General features: G+C 36.3%; 1 protein-coding gene across 1 annotated transcript in view; it reads left to right on the top strand.

The window, feature by feature from the left end:
- Positions 1-12,987, top strand: part of LOC132749916 (fibropellin-1-like) — a 131,952-nt gene that overhangs the window by 60,562 nt on the left and 58,403 nt on the right. Inside the window, exon 5 of the mRNA XM_060739844.1 lies at positions 12,354-12,467. Within this exon, the coding sequence (XP_060595827.1) occupies positions 12,354-12,467 (114 nt within the window). The remainder of the gene's footprint in view (positions 1-12,353; positions 12,468-12,987) is intronic.

Below are 12,987 nucleotides of genomic sequence, written 5' to 3'. Positions count from 1 at the left end.
ACTGAAAAATAATATAAGATATTGATGATTTTTGGTTAGCTAACATGTACGAGGGCTATTAGATAAGTTCGCTGAATCTTGCAGTAACTATTTCTTTGAATATTCATAATATTAACGTAATACGTACATTGTGGGACGAACAAAGAATGTTCTCTATAAACACCCAAAATACTTTAGTAACTCATTTCTTGCTTGTTGACGCGATCCATATTCCCCCGTAAGTATTATTCCATTATTAATGCAAAGACATCATTTCCGGACTAGAAAAAATGGCGCGAACTTAGCAGTCGTTAAAGAAACGTGATGACGTCATTTCTGTATAAAAGTCGTTCATATTTCAGTAATGTTCACGGAAACAATGTCATTAAGTCTCGCCGGTGCTTAGATATTTTTGTCGTTATGTCTTCAAAAGACGAGGAATTACGTGCAGTTGAAATTGTGAATGGCAGGGTAGATCGCCCAAAAATACTTAAGGTATGATTGAAGGGTCTGCTGCTATAAGTTCTTTCAGCATGTTATTTATATACAAGTGATATGAGAAGGTTTAATCCGCATATAGACGATTTCGACGTCGATATTGGCCATGCTAAATGCTGATCAGCGGATTACGGTGAGCGTTATCTCTGATGACCGGATATAGTCTAGTTTAGCGGACTAATGCCACAGCGCGATGGGCGGAAGCGTATCTAAATGAGTGTCCATGCATTTGCGACAGCTTGTTTGTGTTATTCTGACTTTTGTTTTACTATTATGACTCAGGACCAGGGGAAGTCGGAGGTCAGCGTTTGGCTCCCATACTTTTGAAGGACAGTGATTATGAGCGACTCATTTTCTACGTCATTCATTTCCTTGCTGATCTTGATTTTCATATTTTACGCTCACAACCGTGTTGTTTCTGCCGTGTGGCGGCCATGAAAGTATCCCCGTACATGCAAATAATGTTGTTATATTTTTATCCTCAAGGGATTGTTCGGCGTTCAAAATTGGTCTCCTCCTCCGTATCCAGACTTCATAAAACCTTGTTCATTGGGCGTGTAGGAGTTGAGTTCATTGAACGCCGCCTTTCCTTGTTGATCTTGTTTATCATACTTTGAGCGCTAAGGCAAACGGTTTTTGGATCGCAATATTATGGTCGATGAAACGGATACGAAGGCAGAGTCTAGTGTGTAGGACACTGCGAAATAAAAGACACCAAAGAAGGCAAGGGTTCATCACAACCAAATTCAAATTTCCGGGGTGTGCTTAACTTATTTCCTGGTGTATATACATTCATATTAAAAACTAATATCATTATTTTGCAAATAACGTATTCTATCTTTCGTATTCCTGTTTGCAGGTGCTATGCCGACACATTTTAAATACGATTGCCAGAAAATGGTCGGGGTTGGATCTGTAGGTACCATGTTGTGTTCCACCAAGCTACGCTTTCGCCCATCGCGCTGCGGCATTAGTCTGCTATAAAATGAAGTGTCGGAATATCCGCCATGTTTTCCTGATCTTGCTCTTATGGACTGCATGGTATTTTCGAAAAACAAAGTCTGTATTCGCGGCAGGGAATTCAATCGCGCCACCGGTGATTCTACTAGAGCATTTCCGTGAGTGGTGCATATTCACGTTCAATAAATGTGTGTATAGACATAAGAAATGCGTTAGCAAAAGTGGCGATAACGTATAGGAAGTGCGACGTTCTCTTGACCTATGAATGAGATTAATGTTGATTCATATTTGCTGCACGGCAAGACATGTTTCATGGTGTGTGTTCGTTAAATGTACGTAACTATTTTATGTATTGATATATATGAATGAAAATTATCGAGTCTGATGTGTTGTTTTTATGTCTAGTGAAATATAATCTATTTGTAATATTTCTACGATAAAATTCCACAAGTGTATCGGACAGCTCTCGTACATATATCAGCTCTACTTCCGTAGTATTATTTTTATTAAATAAACAGTGTTAACATGATGTTAAAGCGCCCCTTATCGGTGACTGTGGAATGACGTCTTTTAATAAATTAACCGGTCTGTTCTTTATCAATTTTCATCCGATATCATTCGTTTAATTTTTATAATGTTCAGTACTTGTACCCTATAAGTGGTTTTTTCTGCGGGCTCCAAATTCTGCGTTTTTTTCCAAATTTTGGCACATTTTTATTTCTGCGGACTTTATTTCTGCGACACATTCTTTCGACAAAACGTGATTTAAATTCTGCGACTCGTCTTATCAAAGTCTAAGTCATATTACCCTACCTATTTTATTTGCATGTACACATTCGCATTTGTTTATCGTCGTCACCGCAAAACTGTATAGTAATTACAAACAATTATATTGTTTTGTTGCAAACAAATATAATGCTAAACAATAGAGAAGTATGCATCTTTTGATCAGCGTGAAATGACGAGTGAAAATATACCCCGGTAGTATCTTTAATTTAATAAAACTGATAAAAACGTACCGTAAATTAGATGGCAATTAAAGTATATGACGATTATTTAGCAGTATAAGGGTTGAACTGGTTTGAATAATTTTGTGGTAAACAAACATTTTGCGTACCGGCAAACACTATATATGCTGTTTAAATATTTTGAGCATAATTAACAATTAGTACATCCTAACAAACACAGATTACATACTTAGCCGATAGCGATTTTATACAACTTGAAACCCCGCTTACCGTTATAATCCGTTAGTCGTTATTACTTTAGACGAAACAGGTCATAATGTAGGACATATATCGTGGCAGGTTAAAAAACAAAAACATGGACAAATATTCTGCGGTTTTTATTTCTGCGGTGCTGAAACTGACCGCAGAAAACGCAGAAATAAAGTCACCGCAGAAAAACAACTTATACGGTATGTCTTTTAACAAATGCCTTTCTTACGTATTTGCACGTATTTTGCGATTATACGTTCAACTTGATTATTGTATATAATTTTATCATTGAATTAATGTACAATGACAGTGCAGTGTGTAAAATCTGAAGTTTGATAACAACAGTTTCAGTTAAAATTGTTTTCCCTTATTGCCCAGGAATTCATACGCTCCAAAGCATGTATACTCAATCATTTAAATAATATAAGCCCCATCTCCTAAATCTGATGTAAATTAACCGGAGCATCACCAAATTCAAACAACTTTAAATTTTATATGTATACGGAAATCTGCCTTATTTATATATTTTCTTTTAATTGACATTAACGGCACATTATAATTACCGGTATGATCTGTTGAGTTCCTACATCTTTTGGGAAATATATTGTTAACAATAATAAGTGTAAGGATACCACTACTTTGACAGTAAGCTGAAATAAATCTAGATATACTGTAATCACTCGGAAGCATTAATCACAAAATTACATGAAAAATGCAGACTCGGTTTGAATGAGTCTGTACATTGGGGATAATGAAAAGGGCACAGTTCAGAAAATTTACAAATTTTGTTTTTAGTTTTGTTTCTTTTTTAAAAACACATGACTGTTCATTGAATCAAACGAAATAACTGAAAAATGTTTGAAAGCTAATAATAAAACAAGAATGTCGAACGACACATATACCCCCCTTTCTAGCCATTGACTCACATAATTGGTAATTTTATTACAGAAACTTGCCAAAAATGGGTACATGGAAATGTTCAATTATGGAAAAATCAACGGAAACCATTTTGACATTTAAGGCCCATGTGACATTGACCTTTGACCTAATGACCCCTAAATCAATAGAAGTCATCTACTACTAATGACCAATAACTAGCTAAAATATGAAGACTTTGTGATGAATACTTTTCAAGATAATCAGCGGAAACCCTTTTAACATTTAAGGCCCCTGTTACCTTGACCTTTGACCTAGTGACCCCAAAATCAATAGGGGTCATCTACTAATTATGACCAATCACTATGTGAAATATGAAGACTTTGTGATGTATACTTTTCAAGATAATCAGCGGAAACCATTTTCACATTTACGGTCCCTGTGACCTTGACCTTTGACCTAGTGACCCCAAAATCAATAGGGTCATCTACTAGTGATGACCAATCACTATGTTAAATATGAAGACTTTGTGATACATATTTTTCAAGATAATCAGCGGAAACCATTTTGACATTTAAGGTCCCTGTGACCTTGACCTTTGACCTAGTGACCCCAAAATCAATAGGGGTCATCTACTAGTTATGACCAATCACTATGTGAAATATGAAGACTTTGTAATGAATACTTTTCAAGATAATCAGCGGAAACCATTTTCACATTTAAGGTCCTTGTGACCTTGACCTTTGACCTAGTGACCCAAAAATCAACAGGGGATTTACTAGTGATGACCAATCACTATGTGAAATATGAAGACTTTGTGATGTATACTTTTCAAGATAATCAGCGGAAACCATTTTGACATTTAAGGCCCCTGTGACCTTGACCTTTGATCTAGTGACCCCAAAATCAATAGGGGTCATCGACTAGTTATGACCAATCACTATGTGAAATATAAAGACTTTGTGATACATACTTTTCAAGATAATCAGCGGTAACCATTTTGACATTTAAGGCCCCTGTGACCTTGACCTTTGACATAGTGTCCTGAAAATCATTAGAGGTCATCTACTAGTTATGACCAATCACTATGTAAAATATGAAGACTTTGTGATACATACTTTTAAGGATAATCAGCGGAAACCATTTTGACATTTAAGGCCCTTGTGACATTGACCTTTGACCTATTTACCCCAATATCAATAGGGGTCATTGACTAGTTATGACCAATCATTAAGTGAAATATGAAGCGTTTGTGAAAAAAAGTTTCTAAAATAATGAGCAGAACCATTCTGACAAGTAAGGCCCCTGTGACCTTGCCCTTTGGCCTAGTGACCCTAAAATGAACAGGGGTCATCTACAAGTTATGACCAATCAGTATGTGAAATATGAAGACTATGTGATACATACTTTTAAGGATAATCAGCGGAAACCATTTTGACATTTAAGGCCCTTGTGACCTTGACCTTTGACCTAGTGACCCCAAAATCAATAGGGATCATTTACTAGCTATGACCAATCACTGTGTGAAATATGAAGACTTTGTGATACATACTTTCAAGATAATCAGCGGAAACCATTTTGACATTTAAGGCCCCTTTGACCTTGACCTTTGACCTAGTGACCCCAAAATCATTAGGGGTCATTTACTAGTTATGAACAATCACTATGTAAAAGATGAAGACTTTGTGATACATACTTTTAAGGATAATCAGCGGAAACCATTTTGACATTTAAGGCCCCTGTGACATTGACCTTTGACCTAGTGACCATAAAATCCATAGGCGTCATCTACTGGTTATGACCAATCACTGTGTGAAATATGAAGACTTTGTGATGCATACTTTTTAAGATAATCAGCAGAAACCATTTTGACATTTAAGGCCCCTGTGACATTGACCTTTGACCTAGTGACCCCAAAATAATTAGAAGGCATCTTCTAGTTATGACCAATCACTATGTGAAATATGAAGACTTTGTGATAAATACTTTCCAAGATAATCAGCGGAAACCATGTGGTCTACCGACGGACAGACGGACAGACCGACGGACCGACAGACCGACAGATAGGCCGACATTAGCAAAACAATATACCCCCTCTTCTTCGAAGGGGGGGGGGCATAATTACAGCTTAAGACTCACAAAAAAAAAGTTTTTGTACGACGTAAACATGATATATAATGCTGGTATATCCAGTTGGAAACTATCATATTCTAGCGTGATTGTTGTTTGTTTTTTTTGTTTTTTTTTTCTTTTTTCCAAAGTTGTAACATAATGTATTATTGTTCATGTTGTAGCAATAATTATTGCAAAAAAAATAAAGAGTCATATTTGTCGATGGGTAAACGTCATAAACATTTAACCGTCTAATTGTTTCTTTGATTTTAACATCACATCAATAAGATTAGTAAATGGATCAAATCCAAACGAAGGCAAAGTAGAGCTGCTGATTGGTGATCGTTGGGAATCAATTTGTATGCACATGATGGTTACGTCTCAAGTTAAAGCTGCTGGCAATGTTGTTTGTAAAATCCTAGGATATGTGTGAGTATTTACTTGAAGATAGTTTCGCAATGGAATGATAACAATTGTTAATCTGTAGATGTATATGTCCAGCAGATAACTACATTTATTTACGCTATAGTCTACGAGGTATGATAAAAAAATCTCGGCTCGATATACTTATAGCCACTACACTGACATTTAAACACAATACGTCGATACCGATATTTTATTGAAGATTATTGACACGCGGTTTTACTCAGATTAAGTAACATAAAACACTTTGATCGGCAGAGGGGTGTGTCATTCAGACCAACTGCAGAAAGTAGAAATCAGAGCTGTCATTAAGTACCTCTATAAGAAAGGGATGTCCCCCAAGGAAATCAATGAAGATATCATGGATACACTTGGGAAGGAGTCCCGTTTCTATAGCACAATGAAAAATGGGCTGAAGAATTAAAGAGGGACAAGGAGAGCATTGGAGATGATTAGCGGCCTGTGCGGCCAAAAGAGGCCACCAACGATGAAACTGCCAAAGCTTTGCACGATCTGGTCATGCTCGACATAAGTATTGATACATTGCTAGCGAATTTGGTATGCTTTGGCTCAATTCAGGCAATTCTGACTGATGTCAAAGGTTTCCACTAGATGGGTCTCCAAACAGTTGACTGACGACCAGACACGGACAAGGCTTGATATTTCGAGATATTTTTTGTCTCGCTACGAGTATGAACCTGATTTTATCTACCAGAACGTAACTCAGGATGAAACATAGGTCCATCACTTCGATCCAGAATCCAGATCCAGAATCAAAAGTACAGAGCATTCAGTGGAAGCACTCTGGCTCAAGCCCTCCAAAGAAATTCAAGTAGCAGACTCAAGACTTTACAAACAATAGTTCTGTTGATCGAGAAGATAACATATGGTACCGCAACAGACGCGACATACGAGTACATTTGCGCAACAGAAATTCCTAGATCTTAGCACACATTCTTTTGACTGACAGACTTTCTAAGACTGTTATTCATGTCAATTCTACATAATCCGACTTTCAAAAGTTCAACTACTTGCAAATTTTGGTTCGAGGTATAGCAGCACAGTATATAGACTGGTTTCGTTTGACGAATACACAGCGAGTCTTCTCAAAGAGCTCCACAGAAGATTCATAAATACATGCAGTTCTTCCTTGAACTTCTAAGACAAAGCTACAAGATAGTAAGTTTACAATATTTTTGTAATAAAATGGAAACTTTTATAAAAGGTAAGGAAACACTTGGACACTTACAGGAATCTTAAGGTAGCTTATTAATACGAATGATTTTAAAGAAGTTACCAGGCAAAATGAAGCGGCACGGGAACATCGTACTGTAAACTGGGAATTACAGAAAATTAAAGTCAGTTATATTTAAGGAAAATTCTTTCATGGTAGCAGGTATTTCTGTTGATATTAATAATAATGAAACTTTCATATTCCATATTCTTTACTGGAACCACACAAAATCCAAACGAGACTGCAATTTTGGGAAAATTGGGAAAAATGTTTGCCCTTTTTGTAATAATGCACATTCTCAAAACATGTGCAGAAAATTCGCATCATACGACTCGCGTATAGGCATTATAAAATAAAATATTCGTGTTTTACATCACGTATTGGCATGTCGTTCCACTAATAAATGTCATCGCTGTCACCGCAAAAGTCACCCGAGTATCTGTGACAACTCTGCTAAGCAATCAAACTCAAAGCTGAAACCCATTGCTTCAAGTTTAATGGTACCAGCTATATATATTGAGCAGACCGTGAGAGAGTCGTTCATTTAGCATCATTTGGTGATACTAGAGTACGACACATGAGAAAATATATAATTCATATTATTACAGACGAATATGAGAAAATATACATTGATGTTTTGATTGCTCCCAAGATAGCGGTACCGTTTTGGAATATTAATCAGAATATATCAGCCTTCCGATACTTGCATGGTTTAAAGCTCAAAGCTCATCTATTTACAAGTGACAGTTATTTTGAGAAATCATTTCTATTGGAACAGGTTCATATTAGAAAATTGTTCAAGATAAGGTAGTCCGAGGGAAAGGTCCAACTGCAGTTCAGACAGGACTTAGATTTCTTTTATCCGGTCCACTCCCGGTTTCCGACTTTTCAGCGTCCATATACCAATAACTTTCGGTTTCAAGACTTACAGCGTCCACACCCTTACAACATTTGGTTCCCACTGAAGTAACGTCTACAAATTTAATTAACATTTATCCCCAGATGACCCCTTTGAGAGGTCTTAGGAAGGTAGAGTCCGTCAGTATATCTAAAGAGGAAGAAAAGACACTAAACTTACATACCTAGAGAGCTACATGCGTGATTCAATCACCTTCAGTAACGGAAGTTTTACAGCCAAACTACATTGAAAAGAATATCACGCTATATTGGCCACGAATTATCACTAAGAACTGCACAGAAATCGTAATTAGGCGTATACGTCAAGACACGTATATTCAACAGATGTATGGAGAAATAATCAATGAGCAAGAAAAGAGAGGTTTTATTGAAAAGATCGGCGAATGTATCCCCGATGCATTACATTCCCACCACAACGTCAAAAGCGTCACAACACCGATACGTATATGACTGTACTTGTCATGGCAGGCATTGCACATGGCTTTTGCAGAAATCTCGTCGTTATCGAAGGAAGGGAATATGAATGCCCAACGCTACCGAGATCAAAATTCTTACGAGGCATGTTATCCCACTGTTTCAAAATACATGTAATGCAAATATCACATCACTAATTTTCAACATGAGAATGTCAAAATGTCAAAAGCCATACAGCTAGAGACACTGTGAATTTCCTAAGGGCGATTTACATTGCATTTATTAACGACTGGCCTGCCAAAGCCCTGATCTTAATCCCATTGAACACCTTTGGGATGATTTTAACGAGCGTGTAAGACGCCGCACTATTCGCCCGTCATACGTCATTCAGCTAAGACAAGCCTTAATTCGGGAATCGAACAACATCAAAAAGCCGAAATCAAGACACTGAACCGTTCTATGCACCAACGATGCCAGGCAGTACATCATGCTGAGGGCGGTCATACCCGACATTTATTTCTAATTTTGATTGGCGACCTCCTCTTCAGCATTTCAGCTACCATTTCACTACTTTTTGATAAACCGCCAGCAATGTATTTTTTTTTCACTAGAAATCGCAATAAAATATTCTTTCATTACATATAAATCTACTTTAATCCTGATTTTTATGCTCCTCGGGGAGCATATAGTCGTCGGGTTGTCCGTCCGTCCGTCAGTCCGTGGGTCCGTCCGTACGTACGTCCCGAATTCGGTTTCCGATCAATAACTAAAGAACGCTTAGGCCTAGGAACTTCAAACTTGGTATGGTGATTGGTCATAACCAGCAAATGACCCTATTAATTTGGGGTCAAGGAGTCAAAGGTCAAGGTCACATTGACCTTGCAAGTAAAAACGGTTTCCGATCAATAACTAAAGAACGCTTAGGCCTAGGAACTTCAAACTTGGTATGGTGATTGGTCATGACCAGCAGATGAACCCTATTGATTTTGGGGTCAAGGGGTCAAAGGTCAAGGTCACATTGACCTTGTAGGTAAAAACAGTTTCCGATCAATAACTAAAGAACGCTTAGGCCTAGGAACTTCAAACTTAGTATGGTGATTGGTCATTGGAGCATATAGTCATCCGGTTGTCCGTCCGTCCATCAGTCCTTCCGTCCGTCAGTATGTACGTCCCGAATTCGTGTCCGACCCATAACTTATTTATTTATTTGAAGTCGGATATTAAAACTATTTCACAGTAATGATCACCATATTGAGACGACGTGGCGCGCGAAACATTTGGGTCGCTACCTTGGAGGTCAAGGTCACAGCATGACCTTGCAGCAAAATCATGTCGGGCCCATTACTCCGTTACTTGAAGTCGGATTTAACAACTATTTCAGAGATAATCACCATATTGAATCGACGTGTCGCGTGCAACATTTGGGTCGCTACCTTGAAGGTCAAGGTCACAGCATGACCTTGCAGCAAAATCATGTCCGGCCCATAACTTCGTTATTTGAAGTCAGATTTTACAACTATTTCACAGAAATGATCACCATAATTATTGAGACAATGTGTCGTGCACAACATTTGGGTAGTTTTTACACTTTGAACTTTGTCTGTGACATTACTCTGACACTACAAGAGGTATAATGTCCTATGTCCAAAACCTATTTGGGGAGCATTACCCGGTTCAACCGGCTCTTGTTATATTTGTGTATATCTCCACATAAATGCAAGAGAGGTTCCTTAATTGTTCAGTGTATATTTATGAGATAATCTATGTTACGTCTTACCTCGCCTTTTGATAGCAACGTCACTTCTGACGTCTAATTAACACATTGAGCTCAAATGTAAATTTATGGGGTATTAGCTATTAAGCCTGTCGATTTTCTTTAATTTGTATTATTATATATCATACAGGGGTGTTTCCGAAATATTTCATGATTTTGCAAACGAAAATAAGAGTTATTGGATGTCAAATGTGTATTGCCATGGGGACGAAATGAATTTAACGGAGTGTTCATACACAAAAGGAGGAATTGATTCATGCTTTCAGTCGTCACCTGCTAAGAATTTAGCTGTAAAGTGCGAAGGTAAGCTCTTACAACAAGTTTGATCAATTAAAGTCATTTAAATAGTATTTCTAAATTTGTGATATACCATAAATTATGATTAAAATATTTTCTTCATTTAATTCTTTTTTTTTCCTGTAACCAAATTGTTGCCTTGTCAGACAATCTTTGTTATTTATTTAATGAAGGCACTTTGTTAAGAAACCGTGTTCGCTAAGAAGCAATCTTGATCAAGATTACAAGATTCCGAAATATTTTCATTGTTTTATGAAATTAAGATAAATTTTCCGGCACAAATTAAACGGTACACAAACAAAATAAAAAACATTTCTGATTTGCAAGAGACAATCCTATTTTATATAAGATTGTGGAATAAAAGTATAAATACAAGAAAATGTATTTCAACCTGCATTAAGGCGGCTTCATTTGAAAAACGTTCTGCCCAAATGACAGGGTTTTTTTCTCGGATGCTTTTCTCGGACAACAGATAATCATTTAATCTTTTTGTCTTCAAGTTGTTTCCAACAAAATTCTTCATTATTTGTCCGAAGTGTCTTTTCAAAATTGAGTACGAAATAAAAACCAAATTGTGACATGTAGGATTCTTCTCTGGCTGTCGATTTTGGAGATTTGTTGGTCTGTCTCAGGTAGAATTAAAATGCACTGGCTGAACAGTTAATGTGTGTACACCCTTGTTGATTCTTGACGACAGTTAGCTACTTTTGCTTCACTACTTAGGGTTTTGTTGCTGATTTAATAGAAATATAAAATAGTCAAAGGTCCAAACTCAACGGGGAGCGTTAATTGAAAAATGAATGTTTCTCGTTGGACTCATTCCGAAATGGCCGCTTCGTGAGCCGCGAGGTATTTAAAATGAATGGTAACCGATTTCTATTCGCCTGGCGCCTGGCATAGTGGTAGGAGTTGGGAGGCAATGGTATACAAGCAAAAGGTGTCTCGTAAGTCAGAAATGGCTGGCCCTTTCAGTAGGGGTGACACTATAATAAACAAGACCTTTACCTTTACCTTTTTATAATCTAATTCAAATATAAGGAAAAATATGCTGTTTGATTAAAAATGGTTTTGTTTCGATAAAAGAATAGTACATGTAATTGTGCTGAGTGATTTAATGTTTGGGCGTTCTTTAAGGTAACCATCTTTTCTATTGTATTTTGCATTTTCACTTATAGTAGCTTTTATTTATTTTACAAGACGATACATTTAAATAATTCCAATGCATTCTTTTGACGTTTTCGCTAATAATGGACAACATTCAGATGAATGTATTACATACTGACATAATTACTTGCAATGCAATGTTCTATGGTTTGTTTCGATCACCATATATTTGCTTATTTTTTTCAAAAATAGATAAGACATTTCATGTCGACTTTGTTGAAATAATTTCCAATATTTTTATATATACAAAAAAAAATATTTTGAACAATCAGAAATAACAACATTTTAAACATTATTTCATATGCTTCGTAAGAAATTGAATTGCATTGATTGATACGATGTTTAATTCAGACCTTGCAAAATTTTCATTATTTATTAGTTGATTGTTTACATGATTATATAAATATAGTAACAACTTGTTTTTACAACTCTATTTAATTGTAAAATTGTAAATGTGGCTAAAATGTTTTTTATTTCATGTTAACAGATACGGACCAATGTCAATCAAATCCCTGTTTGAAAAATGGCATATGCGTTGATGGTGACAGGTCCTACACTTGTAAGTGTACTGAAAGATGGAGTGGTATCAACTGTGAAATAGGTACAGTATACATTTATATGCATTTTAGTTTAATTTGCAGAAAAATGAGGTGAGATTTTCTCATTTGATTTTTATGCCCAATGAGTTTATCATAATATTCTAGAAAAGCAACTGAAATTATTTTCCTATTTTTTGAAAACAGACGTCCGTGAGACGTGAAAACTTTAATGCATTTGTAAAAGATGTTATTTTCGAATTAGAAAAGCTAACCATTATTCTGCAATAGAAAAGTAATGAAATGACAATGCAGCTGTTGTAAATACCACGTAATGACATTTACGATTTATCAGATGGGTTACATGAATATGATATTTGATTCAACAATAATCATATCTTCAACATTTAAGATTTGGAGTACGACATATGTCAAGAACAACCGTGTGATAATAACAGCACTTGTATACATTCTCAAGCTGGCTTCAAATGTATGTGTACAGAGGGATATAACGGCGATAATTGTGCGATAGGTATACCTGATTTTAGTAATGACGATGACGATCAATTAATTAATTTTGAATAT

Source organism: Ruditapes philippinarum, unplaced genomic scaffold (assembly GCF_026571515.1).
Source record: "Ruditapes philippinarum isolate M1 unplaced genomic scaffold, ASM2657151v2 ctg5340_1_1_1_1, whole genome shotgun sequence".
Lineage (NCBI taxonomy): Eukaryota > Metazoa > Mollusca > Bivalvia > Venerida > Veneridae > Ruditapes > Ruditapes philippinarum.
The sequence above is the reverse complement of the archived record's forward strand: the minus strand, read 5'-3'. Positions and strand labels throughout refer to the sequence as shown.